General features: G+C 36.1%; 1 protein-coding gene across 1 annotated transcript in view; it reads right to left on the bottom strand.

Annotated features, from left to right (window-relative positions):
- RIMS2 (regulating synaptic membrane exocytosis 2) overlaps positions 1-24,271 on the bottom strand; it is a 613,799-nt gene that overhangs the window by 72,946 nt on the left and 516,582 nt on the right. Inside the window, 1 exon segment of the mRNA XM_021090597.1 lies at positions 14,953-15,194. Coding sequence (XP_020946256.1) covers positions 14,953-15,194 — 242 coding nt within the window.

The raw sequence follows: 24,271 nt of genomic DNA on the forward strand, positions 1-24,271 counted from the left end.
ATAAAGCAGATTAAAACAAATGAACTCATACAGTTCTTATTCAGAATGAAGCAAAGAGTTATTGTAAGATTTTGTTGACACACACAAATATTCCAAGACAAAGCCAGAAAAAATAAGTATCTTTATATGACATCTGTATAATTTTTCCAGTTTAAATTTCTATTCATTAAGATAAATGCAAAATAAATACTCATCTAGGGAATACTAAATGTGATTGAAGGCTTAACAAGAGGAATAACCCATTATGCAAAGCCTATGGGGAAATTTTATTGAAGCTGAGATATATGACTCAGAATAAGAAGCCTAATTCACATTCAAATGTATGATATATTTTTCATAAGATACGGAATACATGGACTACTTGGTGTTCATCACTATAAAATACAAAACAAAACAGAAAAGAATTGATTGTAAGTGGGATTAAATTGTAGAACATGATTCAGAGCAAGGATTCTATACAGCTTTAAAATTCTGCACTGTGCTATATGATTTGAAAGAAACACACTTCCTGAGAAAGGAAATAAACTTGCTTTCCATTTTAGTTGGAAATAAGAAATGGACTTTCAAACACAGAGTTATATGCATTTAGTTATATGGTATGCCATCTTTCTCATTGTTCAGGACAGTTACTCTTTTTCTTTTTGAAACATAGGTATTTTCATTTGCACAAAATAATTTTCATTGTCCTCACTTTTAGATGGGAAACTTTCAAAACTGAAGATGTAAAACGAACACATATTCTTAAATAGTCTTTGTATTTTTTAGAGGAATCCATCCATTTCAATGTACTGAAGGAGACCTATCAAGTTGTCATTTCCTGTAAGGTAATCTTATAACTGACTATTAAGTGAAGACTCAGCCTAGTTGATAGCAAGTTAGAAACCTTTGGTCACATACCCACCCTTCGACAGAGATAGCTCTAATTCCAGGAGAGACTGACTGTAGGCAAAGGAAGGAGGAAGACAAAAAGAGGAGGTCGAGGGCTGCTGTTCTCTTACCTGTTGCTGCTCCATTTCCTAAGGAGGGTCTGGATGGAAGGTGTTGAAGTAGAAATGCCTCAGTTGTGAGCACATCCCCCTGCAGGTTCTCTGTGGGTTTTCATGATGATTTCCCTGTCTCTTCCCATTTCCACTCTCTCTTACTTCTGTTTTCTATACTGCCTCACCATCAGGTTCCTCATCAGAATATTTCCCCACTTCACCTCATGTTTCTTTATTAGTTATTGTCCCAGTCTCATTCTCTAGGCAATCATGAAGCTTCAAATAAAAAGCAATGAATTCCTCACATACCAAGGAAATCAAAACCAAAACCAAAACCAAACCAAACTATTCTTTGGACTAAACGCTACAGAAATTACAGCCTTGTGTTAGTACCAAACTTGAACGCCTAAGAGAAGGATGCTTGATCCACTTTCCCACTGTTTCAACTACAAGCACATATCCAGATTTAATTATGGTTTATTGCCTCTCTCCCTCCGAGCATACACAGTACACAAATTCAGCTCCTCTACCGTTGAATCTAAATCCCTTTTCAAAAGGTCATTTGGCTTTCAATTGTTTATAACAGAAACACACACACACACACATACACAGATGCCACAGGGATATTATTTGTGGACCACATTCATAAATGCAGAGGTTGCTAAATACACCAAAGACAAAGACAGAAAGGCACTGTATATAATGCGAAATATTGTATATCACTCCAGAGACATCTGTTCAAATCCTATGTGCAAGAGCCAGGCTGGATGGAAGGATGAGCCAGACTAAGTTAGTATCTCCTGTGATATACTTTCATGCTACACGGTACTTTTCCATCAACACAAACTTTGTAATTTTGACTAATTATTACTTTATTTATTTTGTTAAGACCTGTCTCTCCCTCTGGAACACAAATACCATGGGAGGAGAATCCCCAGGTAACACATACCATGGTGTTTGCCACAGAGTCTAAATTCAATCAATATTTACTGAACAACAATATGCTATGTTAAGATGTTATAAGGTAGCGAATACGAGTGTCAGTTAAGAAACTTCAATGAAAAGTTAGAAGGGTCAGCATCAAAGAGGACAGGACATTTTTCATTCTACAAAGTCTGTGATACCAAATAGCTTTCAAAGCCCAAGAGGACAATGAGCCAAAACTCCTACTTTTTTTCCATTTGTTGGAAGAACAATTATCATTACTTCTAGTACAATTTATACTGCTTAGCTGGGGCTTTATTAAATTTACATTAAGTACCTACAACTGCCTTTTTGGAAGTCTCCCTAATAGGTAACAGGAACAGGACTAATTGCATAAAAAGCATTTAGTAGCTCCATATATCTCTTTGGAGTATATGGGAATTTCATTAAAATGGCCTTTACCTTAAAATTACATTCTTATACTCTATACTCTGATGTTCAAAATTAAAACATTTAATTTTAATGACATTAAAGGACTTCTTTTCCTTAATATGCGCTGCTCAGCTTATAATTAAATTCATTATGGTTTAGTTATCCACAGTTACTAGGACTTTACTGATTACTAGCATGTACAATCTAATCCTTTGGCTATTTATATCTTAAAAATATGTCCAATTACATTAAGTGAAACCCATATGAAATTGGAAGTAGTTCTCTGAGAAATTTTTATTTTGAAGAGAAATTTTCCCCCCCTAATGATATGAAAACAACTAATTATAAAGACATTCTGTTAGCAGTGGAGGGGGTCACACAAAGAGTACCAGCTTTGGGGTGTTATCTGTCTACCATGCAAATTCTAAGACTTGGTATTATAAGATGTAAAATGAGGATGATAAATTATACATCTCAGGTTGTGAAAATTAAAATGAATAAACTATGCTATTGCTAATTATGTTAATGACTGATAAATTATTTTCTTAATTTTATATTAGAAAAAAGCTTATATATTAATGACTAGTATGTGTTCTTTGGTCAAACAGTGTAAATTGTAAAAATTAACTTTTATTTCCATTTTGAATTGACTCCTAAGAAGTGTACAGGATGTAAATAATGATTTTTTTTAAAATACCTACAATATTTCCTGGATCTCCCCACTTTTTCATCTCCATCCACCATCATCATTTAAGATGGGCAGAATCGTCCCTAAAGATGTCCATCACTATTCTCTGGAATCTGGAAGTAGGTACTTTGCATAAGTAATTCAGGTTAAGGAACTAACACAGGGAGATATTCTGGATCATCTAAGTGGGCCCAATCTAATTACATGAGCCCTTAAAAGCGGAGAACTTTCTCTAACTGGAGAGATGCAGCAGAATGGGTACTCAGAGAGATTAGAAGAAGCACAAGAAAGAGTCAATGTGCCAACGTTAGCTTGACAATGAAGGGGGCCATGTGTTAAAGAAGATGGAACTTCAATCTGACAAAGGCAAAGAACAGAAGTCTGCCAACAACCTGGATGAATTTGGAAAAAAGAGTCTTCAAATAAAGGCCTTGATTCTGATCTTATACGACACAGAGCAGGGAAACCTGTCGAGCTCACTTAGACTTCCGACAGATTGGTTCCAATATATTAGGTGGCTAAATTTGTGGTAATTTCTATGGCAGCAATAGAAAATTAATACACCATTGATTGGACTCTCATCATTTATGCTCTAAAGTAATAAAATGGTCTCTTACCCTTGACCTCTAGTCTTCATTGACAAAATCTTTCTAGTTCTGATTGTAATGACTCTGCTCCAAATCCTGCAATAGCTCCCTTCTGCCAACTCTATGGTTCAAACTCTTTGGCCTGACATTAAATTTTTTCTAATCTAGCCCTAGCCAAGATAAATACTGCTCATGTCATTGCCGACTAATTGTCAAATACTCTTTGCCCTGCTCATACATACACTGCATTTCCATATCTTTGGGTCTAATATTGCCCATCTCCGAAATGTCCATGCTTATTCCCAGCATCTTCACAAGTTTAAATATCTCTAATTCAAGGCTTGGATCAACTGTTACCTTGGCATCAGTGTTGAGAGTAAGCATTTTCAATGCTACACTAATGATAATAACATTAATAATAATAGCTAAACTAATATTAATAACATCAACAATTGCAGCTGCCATTTATTGAGAACTTGTTGGCCAAAACTTGTTCTTGTTTTAAGAACTTCTGTAAGTGCTCATAACCTCATGAGGTAAGAAGACAGATTTCATTATTTATACAGCTGAGGAAATGGAGGTTTAAAGAGGTTAAGTAACATGTCTATAGCAGAGATGGGATCTAATACTAAAACTCTACAATCTGTTTTCTCTAAGCATACAACTCATTTCTTCTGGTAGATTTGAAGATTGAGTATAAAAACTATGAGTGGGGACTCCGTTTTAATAAATTTTGTCTCACCAAGATGCCTTCCTTGCAAAGAGTGATAAAAATGTTTACTTAACGAGATGAATAAATGTATAGTAATGTCTGTGCTTTAGGGATATTATTAAAATGCCATCAGAATTCATTAGCAAATTTTTAATAATTTCACTAAGAATGTAATATTTATATTTGAGAAGGGATAATGCAAGATAATCTCCATGTATAAGTGGATAGTTCCTTAATAATATCTTTCCATAAATAGTAACAATAAAAAACATTAGAATATGAGGTGAGAAATAAGAAATAGTTGACATATATTTATATGATCATTTATAGCTCTTAAAACTTCAATGTACCAGTTTAATATCTTGAGGAACATAGTTTTAAGTTATCCTGTCTATAACAGAGATACATTGAATTGTTCATTCATTCATTCATTCAAACAAATATTGACTACTTAACAGATACCTATTATCTTAGGTACCATAGATGTAAAAATGAATGAGATACAGTTCCTTCCTTCACAGATTTGCAGTCCAAGGGGATTCAGACAAATTAAAATAAATTATATACAAAATGTTATTAAAACACAAATGACACTTAAGAATCTAAAAAGCAGGCCAATATTTTTCTACCATAAAAAATATTTTTGGGAGTTCCTGTTGTGGTTCAGCAGAAATGAACCTGACTAGTAACCATGAGGATGTGGGTTCAATCCCTGGCCTCACTCAGTGGGTCAGGGATCTGGTATCGCCATGAGCTGTGGTGTAGATTGCAGATGGTGGCTTAGATCCTGCATTGCTGTGGCTGGGGCATAGGCCAGCAGCTGTAGCTCTGTTCCACCCTTAGCCTGGAAACTTCCATATGCCATCCACACAGCCCTAAAAAGCAAATATAATATATATATTTTCAATGCAACAACAAAAAATAAAATATCCAATTAGAAATTGGGTTTCTAGGCACTAATAATGAACCGCATCAGGAAGAGAAATTAAGAAAACAATCCTATTTACAACTGCATCAAGAAAGAATAAATTACCTTGGAATAAATTTAACAAAGGAGTAAAAGACCTATACACTGAAAAGTATAAGACATTGGTGAAAGAAATTGAAGAAGACACAAAAAGATGTAAAGATATTCTGTGCTCATGGATAGAAATTAATATTGTTAAGATGTCCATACTACTCAAAGCCATCTACAGATTCGATGCTAAATTCCAATGGCATTTTTCACAGAAATGTAACAAATAATCCTAAAATTTGGATAGAACCATAAAAGACCCTTCGAATAGCCAAAGCATCTTTTGAGAAAGATGAACAAAAGAGACATCACAATCTCTGCTTTTAAACTCTATTATAAAGCTATAGTAATCAAACTAGTGTAATATCAGCATAAAGACAGACACAAAGATCAGTGGAACAGAATAGAGAGCTCAGAAACAAGCCCATGCATTTTTGTCAATTAATTTACGACAAAGGAGCCAAGGATATACAATGAGGAAAGGACAGTCTATTCAGTGCTGGGAAAATTGGACAGCCACATTCAAAAGAATGAAACAGATATCATCTCACATCAAACACAAAAATTAACTTGAAATGGATTTAAAGACTGAATATAAGACCTGAAGCCACAAAACTCCTAGAAGCTCCTTGACATCTGTATTGGCAACAATTTTTTGAATTTGACACCGAAAGCAAAAGCAATAAAAGCAAAATAAACAGGTGGGACTACATCAAATGAAAAAGCTTCTGCACAGCACAGGAATCTGTTAACAAAATGAAAACCCAGCCTACCGAATGGGAGAAAATATTTGCAAATCATATATCTGATAAGGTGGTTAATATCCCAAATATATAAAGAACTCATAACTAATAGCAAAAACCCCCAATTCAGTTTAAAAATGAGTAAAGGATCTGAATAGACATTTTTTTCCAAAAGGACATATAAATGGCCAACAGGCACATGAAAAAATGCTCAACAAAAATTATTAAATTATTGATAATTATCTGGGAAATGCAAATCAAAACCACAATGAGACTATCACCTCACACCTGTTAAAATGGCTATTATCAAAAAGACAAGAACTAACAAGTGTTGGTGAAGGATGTGGAGGAAAGGAACTTTGTGCAGTGTTGGTGGGAATGTAAATTGGTGCAGCACCTATGGAAAGCAGTATGGAGGATGCTCAAAAAATTAAAAAATAGAGCTACCATAAAATCCAGTAATTCCACATCTTAAGCTTTTAGCTGAAGAAAATAAAAACACTAACTTGAAAAGATATGTGTATCCCATGTTCATTGCAGCATTATTTGTACTAGCCAAGATAGGAAACAACCTATTGATGGATGAATGAACAAAGAAAATGTGATACACACACACACACACACACACACACACACACACACACACTGGAATATTATTCAACCAAAAAAGAATGAAACCTTGCAATCTGTGAGAAGATGGATGGACCTTGAGGGCATTATGCCAAATAAAGTAAGTAAGACAAAGACAAGTATCATATATCTCTCATATAGGTGAAAGCTTAAAAAAACTAAAAATACCAAGCTCATAGTTACAAGGAACAGACTTGTGGTTGCTTACAAACTTCCAGTTATAAACAAGTCATGGGGATGGAATGTATAGCATGGCAACTATAGTTAATAATACTGTAGTGCATGATTGAAAGTTGCTAAGAGATTAGTTCTTAAAAGTTCTCATCCCCTCCCCCACAAAATTCTGTAACTAGGTAAGGTGAGAGATGTTAACTGGACTTAGTGTGGTGATCATTTCACAACATATACAAATACTGAGTCATTGTGTCATACACCTGAAACTAATACAACATTGCATGTCAATTATATGTCAATTAAAAAGAAGAAAATGGGCAAATGACATAACTAGACATTTCTCTGAAGAAGATACACAAAGAGCCAATAAGTACATGAAAAGATGCTCAATATCACTGATCATTTGAGAAATATAAATCTAAACTACAGCAAGATACCACCTCACACCAAGTAGGATGGGTATTATAAAATAAATAAGTGTTTATGAGATGTAGAAAAAACTGGAACCCTTGTGTGCCACTTGTAGGAATATATTTTATTAATTTTCCTGAGAACTTCGAATTTTTTAGTGACTTTTTGTCAGATGTTAGAGAGTCACTCTATTAACTTTCAACAGAGGCTAATGGAAAGCTTGATTAGAAGTTTCAAGTCTACCATTTTTGTGTAGTTGCAGTATTAGTACTATACTCAATCCAGTTTCATTGCAGGAATCTTTGCAAGCCTCTTGCCCACTTCCTCATAATTAATGAAACTAACACCTCCAGAAGGGCATGCAACACATGGCTATCTGACATCCAGACCAACTGATAAAACTAGGGTAAAGACATTTATTAAATATGGCAGCGCTTAATTTCTTTTTTGGCTTTTAGGTTAAAAGACAAAAATAAGTTCTAACATTTTCATTCTACTCCCCCGAGAACTTCATCATGCCTCCCAAAGGGGTACATGAACCTTTCACTGGAGATCACTATATTTGATGCTGTACCAAACACTGAGAAGGATGTACAAAATAAGAAAAAAAGAGCCCAGTTAAGAGACAGACAACTACATAAATGATTAGTTATTAAGCATTATAATTAGAGGAACTATAAAGTACTGTGTGAGCTTAGAGATTATTATAAGGTGAAAAGAATAGGGATTCCTCAGTGGCCACAGGGTATAGTAGCTGATCTCACTTAAGCTCTGGATCTGAAGCTCTCTCATGTACTCAGTTTTCCCACAAGTAATCCCTCTTTTTTTTTTTTTTTTCCTAAAAACAAAACAAAGCAGAATTCTCCTTTGACTCTTTCTTCCAAGCTAGTCTATTTCTTTATTTCCTTTTTTTACAAAAATCCTAGAAATTGGTTTTTTTGTTTGTTTTTTTGCCATTTCTTGGGCCGCTCCCGCGGCATATGGAGGTTCCCAGGCTAGGGGTCTAATCAGAGCTGTAGCCGCCGGCCTAGGCCAGAGCCACAGCAACGCAGGATCTGAGCCGCGCCTGCGACCTACACCACAGCTCACGGCAATGCCGGATCATTAACCCACTGAGCAAGGGCAGGGATCGAACCCGCAACCTCATGGTTCCTAGTCGGACTCGTTAACCACTGCACCATGACGGGAACTCAGAAATTGTTTTATTTTTCTGCACTAACACAGTAGTTGCCAGTCATATGTGCCTATTTAAATTAGAATTATATAAACTAAAAATGTAAAAAGGTTAAAAATTTAGTTAGTCACACCAGAACCACATTGCAAGTGCTCAATAATCACATATTGGTTGTATGGTAGCTACGTTGGCTACCGTGTTGTATTGGATAGTGCAGATACAGAACACTGCTGACACTGCTGAAAGTTCTACTAAACTATAATGGAATAATTAAGAATGGAAGTCTTGAGGAGTTCCCAACGTGGCGCAGTGGTTAACGAATCCGACTAGGAACCATGAGGTTGCGGGTTCGATCCCTGCCCTTGCTCAATGGGTTAATGATCCGGCGTTGCCACTGAGCTGTGGTGTAGGTAGCAGATGCGGCTTGGATCCCGCGTTGCTGTGGCCCTGGTGTAGGCCAGTGGCTACAGCTCCGATTGGACCCCTAGCCTGGGAACCTCCACATGCAGTGGGAGCGGGCTTAAAATGACAAAAAGACAAAAAAAAAAAAAAAAAAAAAAAAAAAGGAATGGAAGTCTCCAGATCTATACTGACTGGATTTAAGTTCTAACTTCAACCTGTGCTAACTGGGTAAACTCAGGGAAGCTATTCCCCCTCCTCCTACTTTGGTTTCCTCATCTGTAAAATGACGGTCATGGCAACTAGTTCTTGCTTTATAACATTATGGTGAGGTTTAAATGATTTACATATAAAATGCTTAAAATAGTGCCTAGCACATAAAAGTGCTCAATAAATATCTCAATAAATATTAGGAATTCTAATTTTTATCTCAAATTATTCTGAGTCTGTTTCACCTCTCACTTTTTTTAACCTGCTCCAATCAGGCTTTATCTACCACTGCAAAGTTTGTCAAGGTTTACCAAATGGTCAATTCTCAGTCTTCACCTTACTTATACTACCAAAAGCACTTGACACAGCTGATCATCTTTAAAATATTTTCTTCCTTTGGTTTCCAAGATATCATTATCTTCTTTTTCCTTAATGGCTGCTCTCTCTTAAGTTTCCTTTAATGGATTCTCCTCCTGACTTCTAAATGTTGACATATACCTAGGCTCTGTCTTTAGTTTTCTTCTTGATTCAAGTTATACTAAGTAATATTACCTAGCGCCTTGGCTTTAAGTATCACCTTCTGTATATTCCCAAATTACATGCTTATTAGCCTTGACCCACCAAGCTCTAGATGCATATCCAACTAACCACATAAGTGGTATACTTAGATATCTAATGGGCATTTCAAAATCAACATGTCTAAAATAGAATTCCTGATTCCCCATGAGGCTCAATTTGCTATTGATAGCTTACATCTATAAAGTGATTTTTAAGTTCTGAAAGCATTTTCTTATACATTTAAAAATATTATCTTTATAAAAACCCTGTTAAGATAGCAGGTGTTAATTCCATCTGCCAGATGAACATTCTGAGTCAGATATGTTGGGTAAGTTTTTTAAGAGGCCGTATTTTATATCTTATATAACCCAGGGTAAGCAATAGCATTCAAGTCTCCTTATTCACTCCTTATTCACGTGCTTTCTGCAAGGTTGATGTTTAGCAAGACATATTTAAGCTTTTAAAATAGCGAGTTTCCCCTTAAGCAAAGAAGGATAAAAAACAGCAATGACAAAAGAAGAGAGATATGACTTAGCTACTAAGTGTATTAACCAACATATCTTTATAAATGGTTTATCCTTCACCAATTATTGTTTATGTGTGATTACTGATATAATCCAGAATTAATTTTACCATTCATTAGAAAGAATACCATTTTGCTGCATTTTCTATTCTTCAGAAGGCATGGGAGCAGTCTTTATCTAGTCTGGTACAATAACATTTATTTTTACAATGATAAATATCACTCTAAGAAATTGCAGATATTATGATATGTTGTTCACTAAATGATAACTCTATAACTTCATTACATGCAGATCACCAAAGATTAGAAAAAGGAAAATCAGGAGTTCCCATCAAGGTTCAGTGGTTAACAAATCCAACTAGGAACCACGAGGTTGCAGGTTAGATCCCTGGCCTTGCTCAGTGGGTTAAAGATCCGGCGTTGCCGTGAGCTGTGGTGTAGGTTGCAGATGCAGCTCGGATCCGGGTTGCTGTGGCTCTGGCATAGGCTGGTGGCTACAGCTGCGATTAGACCCCTAGCCTGGGAATCTCCATATGCCACAGAAGTGGCTCTAGAAAAAGCAAAAAGACAAAACAAAAAAAACAAAAACAAAAAAGGAAAATCAGAGGTCACTAAATGAATTCTTTAAAATGCAAATATACTGGTTGAAAATGTATTTCTTGGTTTTAGGCAAGACACTCAATACAACTTATAGAAGTATGTCTAAACAAAGGATCTATTTTGTTTTCAAAATATTTCAGTGTTAAATTCTGTTGGAGCTTGTGACTGCATTTTTAAAAGAAAAATGCACATAAAACCCTTACTGAAACATATACATATAAATAGACTTTAGAAACCTGTTGAAAGTTTGGATTCTAGTAATTACAAAACAATCTCTGTTGACTATTCTACAGTTAAACTCAGGTTTTAAAATGAGAGACATTTTGAATTCTGTCAAGATAGGTCAAAGCTATTCAGTACGTAGATAGAAATAATTAATCGTGCATTTTAAGAATGATAAAAATTTTAACCATTATATGCCACTGAATATAATTGATAATAACAACAAAAAGGAATATGTTATTTTCTGTTATGCTATATATATAGGAAGGGGCTACATGGTATAATAAGTAACAAACTGCCTTTCTTAAGTATGCCATCATCACAGCATTTGTGAAGATAAAAACCTAATCAGCATATGGTCAACAGATCTCTATTTTTAAACAAAAACATTGTCAAAGAAGGCTATATGGGATACTAATGACAAAACAATAAATATATGAAGTTGATCACTGGGAGATACCATTTTCTTCTTCAAATCTTCTACACTCTTAGCTCCTGTGACACTTCTCTCTCATAGTGTTTGTCCTTTCTTCTTGGTCTTCATTAGCTCCTCTTCTTCTGCCCAATTCTAAAAAGTTAATCTTCCAGAGAGTATTGTTTTCACCTACTGCTCCTTTACCATAGTGTTCTTCTTGGGCAGTCTCAGCCATGCCTTGGTTTCAAGCATCCTCTAAACTTTATAACTCCCAGATTTATGTCTCTGGTTCTGATACCAGCTTTTTTTTTTTTTTTTTTTTTTTTTTGGTTTTTAGGGCTGTACCTGTGGCATATGGAAGTTCCCAGCTAGGGGTTGAATTGGAGCCACAGCACAGCAATGCCAGATCCGAACCGCATTTGCAACCTGCAACACAGCTCAGGGCAACGCTGGATCCTTAACCCACTGAGTGAGGCCAGGGATGGAACCCGCAACCTCATGGTTCCTAGTTGGATTCGTTTCCACTGCGCCACAAGGGGAAGTCCCTGAAACCAATTTTAGAAGTATTTATTTGAACATGTTCTAGATGTTTCTACTTGGATCTTCCACAGATTTCTCAGATCCAAAGTACCCTAAATTGAAGGATTCATCCTTGTCCTTCTCCCAACTTACACTTTTATACTTCCAATATCCATCATACAATGCCCATCCCTCCAGCGATGCAAGCCAGAAATATGGAGATCATCTTAGAATTTTCTGTCCTTCACTCCCATATTCAACCTGTCACTAAATCAGGTGACTGAGTATGAATTCTGCTCGTCAAAAATTCCCTAATTTATCACCTCCTCACTTTATTACAACCGATAACTGACTTAGTTCAGGATCTTATCTCTTATCTGAAATATTACACTACTCTGCTGATTGACCTAAAATCCTCTTTACCAGACGCTGACTTTAGCTGAATTCTTTAGTGCAGCTCCACTAGAGTATAAGCTCCAAGAGAAGGATCTCTCATCATGTCCATGTTTTCTTTAGGATACAGCACATGGTAGATCTCAAAAATTATTTCTTAGAGAAATAAATAGTAGCTTGAATGAACTAAAAAATACATTATGCCAACCTGACCACATCAGCTCTCTACTGAAATTCCTTTAAAACTTTCTATCATCTACAAATTAATGTGGTCTTTAGGACTGCGCATGACCTATCAGCATCACCTCTAGCCACGTTCAGTCCAACATTTTATGTGAATATTACATCTATTGCCTCTCATTCCTGTTCATGCCATGCCTTTTCATTATGGTTTCTAATTGTCCTTTACCTGGTTTAGCAGTCACTCTTTTTTCAGGCCTTGAATTAGGCCTCATCTCCTCCAGATATTCATTCCTGTAATTCTAGGTTGGGTCAAGTAATCTTCCTCTGAGCATCCAGCACATTTTCTATGTAATTCTAATTTTTCCACTGATACAGAATCTTAAAGCAATCTGTTTAAATATCTATCTTCTACTAGAGTATAAGCAACTCGAGTTATAAATGATTTCTTACTCATCTTTGTTCTTTGTGCCTGGAATACAGTAAGTGCTCAATATTTATCCAAAACCAACCCTTGAATGAATGGAATTATTTAGTTTAACACAACATATTCTCTCATTTGTAGTCTAGTTCATGTATATTTTAGGCTCTTCATTTAAAAAAATTAATGACTATAGTACTTTGTTTTTTTTTTTTTTTTTTTTTTTTTTTTTAAGAGATGACCTGTGCATATGGAAGTTCCCAGGCTAGGGCTTGAATCAGTTGCAGCTGCCGCCCTATGCCACAGCCACAGCAATGCCAGATCCCAGCTGCGTCTGTGACCTACACCACAGCTCACGGCAACACCAGATCCTTAACCCACTGAGTGAGGCCAGTGCTTGAACTTGAGTCCTTGTGGATACTAGTCAGGTTCATTATCATTGAGCCATTATAGGAACTCCTAGACTATATTTTAGAGCAGTTTTAGGTTTATAAATATTTGTAAATTTTAAAGAGAAAAAAATGCAATAAAGTTCTAACTGCTAGAGAAAAAAAGCCCCTCAAGGAGTTCCTGCTGTGGCCCAATGGGATTGGCAGCATCTCTGCAACACTAAGACACAGGTTTGATCCCCAGCCCAGCACAGTAGGTTAAAGGATCCAGTGTTGCCACAGCTGTGGTGCAGATTAGCCAAGGTTCTGATCTGATCCCTGGCCCAGAAACTTCCATATGTTGCAGGGTGGCCAAAAAAGAAAAAAAAAAGAAGGAGCAGCTCCTCAATTTCAAAAGGCCAAAGGCCAACATCTATCACATTGGCATAACAGTTAATTCTGTATAAATATCTGCAATTTAAAAAATCACTTAAATATGATCTTTATGTCCATAAATTAAATTTCTAATTCTATATTAAAATGCAAAATAACATTTCAAAGCATCGAATGAAAAATTCCCTAACAAGAATCTCACTAAATACAGTAAGTCACAACCAGGATATAAGGAATGCCATCAAATAACTATTTCAATATAATATTATTATATAAGGCTCAAATTCTGAAATCACTGTGACAGTCTATAAAACCAAGGTTAGGCGGGTCCAGGAATTAACACATCTTTAAATTCTTTTGTGTTGCAGATTTATGCCCTGACTTCTGTGTACCAGAACCCTAGTATTCAAACATATATGAGATTTAATCCATTTTTATCTATTTGCCTATATTTGCTGTAAAAGAAACACCATATTATATGCTTTTGTTTGTTTGTTAAGTAGAAGACAGGCTATTATTTCCAAGATACCAGGGATTTAATGTTTAATTATCAACACCCATTTGAAAAAAGACATTGCTTTGACTCACAATATTCTTAATTGCTAACAGTGGCTTTTCTGAGTAGGAGTGTTGTATCTAATTTATTTTTGCAGATGTGATTTAGAAGCTGAATTTTAAAGTAGCAAAGCTTTGAATATCTTCACTGTCAGCAGAAAACTGGTCCATCCCTGCTGCTGGAGAATACTGCTGCTTGAAGTTTTAGCAGGGAAGTAAAAACTGCAGTGAGAAAACTGATACAACTGGTAAATGCTGCTTACAAACTGAAAAAGAAGTTCGGTGGTCAGCAATAAAAGAAGTATACTATTCCCACAAAATATGTGGTGTCATCTTCATCATGGTTACTTGCTGGGAATGAAAATTAATTCAGCTGGTTCTAACTTGAAGAACCTAAAGAAAAGCAAATATCTCACAGATCAGCGCACCTTTACAAGGGATTAGCGACTGACAATCAGGGAGAATCACAGCTTATCTCCTCCCTGAGGAGAAAAGACATCAAGTGCATTTCAAAAATAGGTAACCAAAGTTCACTCTGAAGCAGGTTCACTGATCACTGAAAAAGAAAGTCACTGTTATATTTTCAGAAAGGTTTCAAATGCCCCTTTCCTTCTGGAACATGTCATCACCCACACACGTTACTGTGATAGAATGAGTAAGAGAAAAAGAACAGGTACTTTAATTACAACTCGACTAGGAAGTCAAAAGTAACATAAAAATGCCTACCCGTTTGGCTGAGCTGAGAAGCACTGCGGCTTTTCCGGGAGAGACCAACAATAGCTACCATTTTGGCCCCAATGCTAGAGCGCCGCTTTTTGCTGCTGGTGCCCAAGGTGCCCACTGCAGTGTCAGACTGGCTGCCATCGTTCTTCTCTAGCGAGCACATGTCTCCGCTGATGCTGGTGCTTTTGGTCAAGTTCTTCCCTGAGATGCCCATTTGTCGGCTTTGCATTTTGGATGTAAAGACACTGTAGGCCGATGGATCATTAAAAGTGAAGGCAAGAGTAAAAAGGAAAAGACAGAAAAGGTATTTTAGATGAACTATCTGGTGTATAAATCAATTATATCATTTATGGGACATATTTTTAGGATTTAAACATTTTCAAATACCATGGTCTTGAATGGGTTTTACTATTCAGGGCTGCCCTTAATATAACTATCCAAAATCACACTTATGATTTCATTTCTGCTTTCAAAGAAGGCACTGGTTTGCATGGCCACAGGAAAAAAATAAAATTCATGAAATATCAGTGGGTCCCTTTGGGATAATATGCTGGCCTGCAAGTGCACTACACTTTAAAGTAGCCATCTAACACAAGAAAGCAGTTTCTAAAGCATTCTTCTGTAATTTGCTTTACTATGGCCTTCAAAAATTAACCTGATGAGAGGGGAAATTTTGTTAAAAAAAAATGGCAAAAATTATAACCTCCATTGCTAAGAATGGCCCTTTAATTAAATTTTCTCATGTTATTAATAAGATTTTCCTAATAATTGTTAAATTTTCTAACAGGGATTGGTTTTTTCCATTAGTTTTGAATTGAAAATGATTTACTTCAATTTACATGGTTTCATATTTATTGATATAAGTATATATTCCCAAAATGAAGAAAAGAAAGATTTTCCTCTTGCATTCGTTTGAAAGAAAGGTCATGATCAGTTTTCTAGATAATAGGGTAAGATGGCAACCATTTTTAAAACATTTTTTTTCTCTATCCTACGGTAAAATCTACTAAAAAGCTAGGACCATATGTTAACTTTATGAATCTATGTCCATTTTCTCTAAGTATTTAAGAGGAAAAAGACCCAGTATGGAATTTTTAAAAAAATACAGTGAAGTGTACTATTTTATCCTTCACATTAGTTCTAAGAAGAAATGGGGCATAAATAGAGAGAGAGAAAGAGCAAGAGAGGAGACTGTATATACTTAAATGATTCCCCAAACCAATCATTTAAGCTTGTTTGATTTTGCTATTCTTCAATAAGCAACTACAGAATAAACTAGAAAGAGTTTGGGAGGCAACAGTAGATGGGAGCTTAAATACTAGCCTTGCTGCAACTTAACTGACTTCCTTTAGAAAAGTTAATTCTTTACTCTAAGCCTCAGGTTCCTGGTTTATAAAATAATATTTTATTTTACTTTCTTATTTTAAAGATAAAGCTGTTTCCCTTTCTAGGACTTAGTTTCCTCATTTAATAAATGAGAAAACTTAAGTAAAGGACTAAGCAGAATTGGAGATACATAAATGCTCCAGAAATTATTTTCCTCTTCTCATTATTATTACCACCACCATCATCAGCCATTAAGCATCCATCAAACATGTTAAACTGGAATAACTATAAGGTCCCCTTTACAAAACTGTTTGTTCTCAGGTATCTTATTTCATGGATTCTGGGCAAATAAACACAGAAATGCAGCATACAACTTTTATGGCATGGTATCATTAGAAAAGGCATGGGCATAGCCCAAAAAAGTCAAAGTTTCACTGAGATGAAGGCTTTCAAAATAATAACATATATTCCACAGTCACAGTAACTAGTATTTCTGTTATTTATGTAGGCATGCTCACCTCAACCACATACCTACGTAAAAGAAGCACCTAATCTACTACCTATCAAGAAAGTCAAAGAGAGACTCTCAAAATATTGTACCTCATGGTTTTTGCATTTTAATTTTCATGGTTAGATATAAGGACCATAAAGAACTTGGCCAAAATCAAGCAGGATCTAGTAAAATACTAACTCAACTGATAAATCAGTTTATATGTAAGTATTTTAATGACCATTTGGTTTTAGGGAGGTACACTGCTTTTCAGCCTAAGAACTTTGATAACAGATTATCTACAAAAAGGGTTATTAAAGGTTTTCCATCTCCTTGAACTTAGAGATCACTAGGGATGAGTTTATGAGTAGCTGCCCTCCAGTGCTGTTTTAAAGAGAGAGAGACTGAGGATAGAGTGTCACTACCAGTTTCCTTTATGTTCCTTGCTTGGTCACCTAAAGCTTTAAGCAGACAATGCTGCAAGCAAACAAGCTATCAGCTGACATTTAAAAGGTTTTGTGACTATTTATGGAATACTTTGTAGTAAAGAATCTGTAAACATGGGTGATCATCTGGAATGCTTAATATAGTTAAGAAAGCATAGACCCATTCATTCCATTACCAATCACTTTAAAACAGAAAATTTGTAAGGATCTGGTAATATGGTAAATCTCCAATACTGCTGGTGAGGGTATCATTGAAAGACTTCTGAAGGGCAACATGGCAATATATATCCAAAAGCTTTTAAAAAACATGGCTCCCCTTTAACTTATCAATTCTACTTTTAGGATTTATCCTAAGGAAAAGAGCAATGCTCACAGATTTAGCAAGAATAATATTTATTGCAGAACTGATTATAATAGCAAAACACACATACACATACAGAGTAAAACTCCATAAATGTCTAACAGTAGAGGGTGTTTAAGTTATATTCATCAATAAAATAGGATGTACCTTTGAAAATGCTGTTGTAAATAAATATTTATTAACATAGAATATGTTCTGATATAGGAGAAAGGGCGAGTGGAAGCAGATACCTGCAGCTTAGCTTTGGCTGGCACACACAACAAATATGGATTTACCCTACAACTAGAGGACACAGGCAAATTCAAATCCTAGAGTGACACGGTGGCACAAAAAGAAAAAAAAAAGAGAGAGATTCATATAAAAAGAAATAGACATCTCTTGCTAAACTGGCTAGTTCAGGCAGGTAACCTGGACTCATAGATGATCCACCAGTTACTTGCATGAGAGGGGAATAAAGGGAATATAAAGAAAAATAAAATTGCATGTTCAGAGTATTTATGCTTTTTGTGAAAAAGTACAAATGTGCATAGCAAAACATCTAAAGGATATACTGTGAACAGTGTGTTAACAGTAGTTTTAATTTTCTTTAGTTAATAGTTACGATTTTTAAAAATGTTCCCCCTTTCCCCCCAAATAAACATAAAAGGTGTCAGCAAAAAGAAAAAAAATTGAAATAATCAGACAAATAAAAAGAGCAATCAAGGACCAAAACAGTTCAAATAATTCAATTGGCAAGGGTCACTCCCTGGGCTAAAAGTATAGCCTGGCTTTCAAGCTACTTCTAAGAGATTATTGCACAATAATATTGGGTGTTGAGGTAGGATGTTCAATTCCAGAAAGAAACACTGTATTTACATATTTCTAAATACTATTTTATGTAGTCTGCAACCTACACTACACTTTCTAATTTTTGGCGTTAGAAAAATAATGAAACACTTTATTTAGTATTCTCAGAATAAGTAAAATTGCCGTTGTAAGTGATTTATTTTATGACTTAATTGCACTTGTTGAAAGTTGTATCCTGAAATATTTTTAAAAGGGCAAATCTAACACTGTCTGTAATTGTGAATAGGGTAGGTTAAATATTTGTAAATATTCCCCAAAGACTTAAATAGCATGTTTAAGAGTTTATAGGAGTTATGCGATTAAACTAAATGGAGTTTATAGGTCAAAAACATTCATTAATAGGCTTAAATGAATAGAATTAATACGTAGTTTGGCTATTAAGATAAACAGCAAACACAGGATAGACAAATTGAGTTTCTAAGAACTGGGCATAGGAGTAACATTGTAAATAAAATATATAGTCATATAAAAATGTTTCATCATACTGAGGGCTGGGAAGGTGTTCCGGAGAGAACTTGCCCAAGGAATTAGAGACTAGAGTGACTCAGAAGTCTATGGACAAGGGAGTTTCCATTGTGGATCAGTGGCAACAAACCTGACTAGTAACCATGAGGACCTGGGTTCGATCCCTGGCCTTGCTCCCAGTGTTGATGTGAGCTGTTGTATAGGTCGAAATGCGGCTCAGATTCAGCATTGCTATGGTTGTGGTGTAGGCCAGCAGCTGCAGCTTCGATACGACCCCTAGCCTGGGAACTTCCATGTGCTGCATGTGTGGGCTTCAGAAGCAAAAAGAAAAAGAAGTTTATGGATGAAGTGTGGAGGCCATTATAGTTCATACAATGGAGTGTGAGAACTGCAGCACACAGAAAAGGCACTTGAGGAGTGGAACTATTTATAACACTTTGGACCAGTAAGTGGTGCTAGAGAAGCTTGGGGGGCTCAAAAGTTAGAAGACAATAGTAATGATGAGAGAGCAGGAAAAAAACAAACAGTGAGACTGGTCAAGTCCCCAAGCAGTATGCCACCCTGAAAGCCTTAGTTCCTTTTCCTTCCTATTGCTGTGTTCCTGGAAGCAGATGTCAAGAGGGGACCGAATACCTGTTACCATGATAACGCAGACTGGACTGCACCAGTTGCCAGTCACTGAGTGGATGTTTGGATTTTGAGAAGCATTTCTTGAATTCTGGCACATTCTTTGTGGGAGAGGGGGCAGGAGGGTAACAAACCCTGCTCCTGTCTAAAGTTTACCTCATTAAACATTTTCTTTATGTTAAATATTATTTGTTCCCTAAAATGTGGAATTTGAAATTATGATCCTACATTAAGATTTAATAAACTATTTCACTTACTCAAATGATCATCTATACTTTTAGGCTAGTAAAGCAGTAACTATTCAATATATGGCTTTTTGAATACATATCCCCACAAATATGGGGATACAAGAATAGTATAACATAATCTGCTTCAATTAATTTCTGGCAAATATATCAGCATGTAAAATGCAAATATGGTTGCATAAGAATATGGTCTTAGTTTTTAACTGAAATTCCAATGATGGGCTCTAATGTCATAAAAACCCAAGTTAATATTCAAGAAAACATCTATCTCTGAAGAGTATGTACAACTTGAGTGTCTCATGCTAATTCCTTGATTTCTGGAGATTACAGGAATTTAATGTTTAGTATTTTTAACATTACTGCAGGTACTGTATATTCATGCATTTTATCGTTACACTATAATATATTAACATAGCATCTAAATGTATTGGAGGGTGTTTGTATGTGTCTGTGCCACAAAGTTGACAGCTAGAGTTAGGAAGGAATACATACCTAATTAACAAAGCATTTTTCATCAAACATCTGCCTTGCTTGTAGTCTTTAGCAATAAAGTTGTGTTTAATGTTCTTTTTTTTTTTTTTTTTTTTTTTTTGTCTTTTTGCCATTTCTTGGGCTGCTCTCGTGGCATATGGAGGTTCCCAGGCTAGGGGTCTAATTGGAACCGTAGCCACTGGCCTACGCCAGAGCCATAGCAACGTGGGATCCAAGCCGCGTCTGCAACCTACACTACAGCTCACGGCAACACCGGATCCTTAACCCACTGACCAAGGCCAGGGATCGAACCTGCAACCTCATGGTTTCTAGTCAGATTCATTAACCACTGTGCCACGAAGGGAACTCCTGTTTAATGTTCTTTAGTCTTGGGTCTCATGATAGGAAGCAGTGCATTGGTGATTACAGGGCAGGTCACTGTTCACTGAGGATAATTTAAGGAGCACCAGGAAGGCCCATTATCTCCAAATTCCTTCCCCAACATCCTGCTAATGCCAACTAAAATGCCACTACATTAAAGACTTCTTTAAGAAAAAAAAGATACATTTCTTATTTTGAGGTTTGCTCCCTTTTAACAAGACAATACCTCTAGGATTTGCTCGTTCGTCTAAAAGATATTTACTATGCACCTGCTACGTGACAGCCACTGCTCTCGCAGTTAGGGGCATAAGAGAGAAAGAAAGAGAGTGTCTCTGTCTTCACGGAGCTTTCATTCCTATTGCTATGCAGAAAGATGATAAAAGCAAATAAATGCCAATTTCAGATAGTGATAAGTGATCTGAAACAAATAAAGTGGTAACAAGGGACTGGTAAATTGGGGGAGGGGCAACATTAAATAGGGGGGTTCAGTAAGGCCTCTCAGAAGAAGAGATGACTGAGCTGAGAACTGAATGAGGGAACCAGTCACACTATGAGTGTTCTAAACTGGAGAGGAGAAAGTTACAAATATGAGCAGAAAGAAGCTTTGCTATTGGAGGACTTTTATAAAACCAGTGTTAACTGAATGAGGTGAAGGTTAGGAAACCAATACAAGGGGTCGTGAAGAGAGGATAAGGCCTGGATGTGTTAGAATAAATACACGGCTGGCATGACTTAACCTTATTTAACTAACTATTCAGACACCACATCAGAGCTGCCCTAAGTCTGAGAACATACACTGCATAGGTGGTTGTACCAAGAGACCTGGGATCCAGCCCAATTCTTTTTCTCTGAATGTAACATTAATGGGCCTTTCAGAGACAACCTAATTACCTTTTTTAAACAGTGACAAATTTGTGAAGGCTAGATCATTAAAAGAATTAGGAATATTCCTTTATTAACTGAACATTCATAAATTCAACTCTTAGGTGTATCTATACATCAATCCTTCACTCTCTCCTGAATTTACAAGTTCTCCATCAAATCACTGAATGACAGATCCCCACCCTGACAGGAATTTGAAGAAATTTACTTTCAGGGAAACTGTTAAGCCTAACTACTCTATAAACCAAAAGTATACGTTTCTCTCTCTGCCTATCACACAGTGATCGTGGTTTCTAATCATTTACTCTGTCCATCAACATATGATCCTTTTTCATTGTCTTTAATAAGTTATTTGTATTTCCCTCGACTCCTTTTCGCTATGTTCTGTCTTCCTTAAAAAGTTAAACTCAAAAACTACACCTAAAAAGTACATTATTTCCATGTCACTTGCTTTTACTATTGATTTAAGATAAAAACTTAGATAAAATGTATTCAAGTATGATTTTAAAATGTTTTCATTATAACACGTATCTTAAGAAACTGCATCTCTTCTCTGACTTCATCTACTTTATAACTATCCTCAGTGACACGATCTAATTTCTATTTTGTTTCTTTTTCTCCTTGAATTTTTAGGCCTACAAATATTTCTGGACTCCGTTAATTTAAACTACAGTGAACATTCTTGCCACTAACACATGGCTTAGTTTAGCAAACTTCTACTGTGTACCCATATGGGGTTAGGCCCTAGGGAACTAAGTGGCTGAAACAGTGCCTGAGCTCCCTGCTTCTGCACTGAGGGGCATAACTAATAGGAAGAATACTTCCTTTTTTTTCTGCACACAAAAGGAGAATTTTCTTCTAATTGGCTTTTTCAAAAAGAGTGTCTATTTCTTACAATCTCTCCAGAAGAAAACACTTTTCTAGCTTGTACAACGTTTCCATTAAGGCTAATGTAGCTTTCGCCTAGTGGTGAATAAAAACAATGACTGAGACACAGTCGTTTAAGGAGCATATAGTTTAAAAATATGGGATCCTGCTGTATAGCACTGGAAACTATGTCTGGTCACTTGTGATGGAGCATGATAATGTGAGAAAAAAGAATGTATACACGTATGTGTGACTGGATCACCTTGCTGTGCAGTAGAAAATTGACAGAACACTGTAAATCAGCTATAATGGAAAAAATAAAAATTATTAAAAAATGAAAAAAGAATGCATATATAACAGTAGAAATACTAAACAAATTAGTAAAAAAAAGGTCATAATATTGGAATAAAGGGGCACTGACACAGTTCTAAGAGACTTCACTGGAGGGAGAAAGAAAAAAAAAAGCAGAAATCAGGAAAGCTCTATAAACTTGGGTCTTAAATCATGGGTAAAAATTATCACAGGTAGAAAGAAAATATTAAAAGAGAGACTATTATGCATAAAATGTTGAGGTAAGAAAGAACATGCCATGGTTTTCAGGTGAGCAGTGCAGTTTGGTTAAACTGTAAATGTTACAGGCTGAGACTCATGGAGATAAATCCAGAAAAGCAGATTAGACCCACATTGCTATGGGGGGACTTGTAAAAGGAGTCACAAAAGCTGAGGGAGCTGGAGAATCACATAACGAGTCATCAAGCTGATGAATAAGGAAGGCTGTGTAAAATGGTGGCGGTAGTCACCAGGCTTTTTACAAGACTCTGTTCTCCACCTTGCAGGTGCATACGAGGATCATATTTCTCACCCCCTTGAGCTTGGAAGTGGTTTTTTTGAATCGTGACAAATGAAATGTTGGTGGAAATGAGTCCTATCTCTTCTGGGGAGAGGCGTTTAACTGGTGATATTCAACTCCAACTTTTCTTTCCCTGCAACTGTAAAAGGGCCTCTATCAGACTGAGCCCCTGAGTGACTCTAATGGGCAGAAAGGAACTTTTGTTGGTAACCTCACAAAAAATTCAGGGTTGTTTATCACAGCAGCACAATCCAACATGTCTTGACTAACAATGTGAGGAGAGACTGGCAATAATCCTGGGGAAGGCAGTAAGAACCTAGGCTACTATATTGCTAATACTAACAAATAGAAAGCAAAGAATAATGTAAAAGTTATCTGAAAGGAACCATCTATACAGCTTAGTATCTGGACCTGGGAATAAGTATAATCATAGTTCAAATTAGTAAGCATTTGCCATGCTATTCTAAGTGCATTATCTGAATTAACTCATGTAAATCCTCATGACAACTCTTAAAGAAGAGAAAACTGAGGCCCTTTGAGAGCATAGTCTTTGCCCAGGGGTTCTGATTTAGGAAAATACTGGAACCAATGAACTTCCTTATGGAGAGGTTCAATAGGAGAAGGCTGTATACTCAGGTCACGTGCTCAAGGGAATAGTCAGGACTAAACAGATGGAGTCAGTAAGTATTTGTTGAACAGCACAGGACAGATGAAGTTAGGATGAGCTAAGTAGGTGAGCCAAGAGTGTAAAGAGAGAAAGAAAAAAGGTTGAGAAGATACCCCAAGGAATACCTGCAGATAAAGATTAGGAAAAAGAACAGTGACTGAGGGGACAGAAATGCATTCTCAAAAATGAGAAAAATAGAGTTAAATGCCACAGAAGACAAGAGAAGAATGAGGTTCAGGAAAGCAGTGGTAGTCAAAGACGTAGAATTAATTAGCAGGAATACTTAAGAAAAGCTATGGACTTAGAAGTTTAGAGGGTACAACCGACCTTTAAGAAAGCAGCTATTGAAATAAGAGAAATTCCTTAAGATGGAGAAATGTATGAGTTTAAAGAAAGTT

Source organism: Sus scrofa, chromosome 4 (assembly GCF_000003025.6).
Source record: "Sus scrofa isolate TJ Tabasco breed Duroc chromosome 4, Sscrofa11.1, whole genome shotgun sequence".
Taxonomy (NCBI): Eukaryota; Metazoa; Chordata; class Mammalia; order Artiodactyla; family Suidae; genus Sus; species Sus scrofa.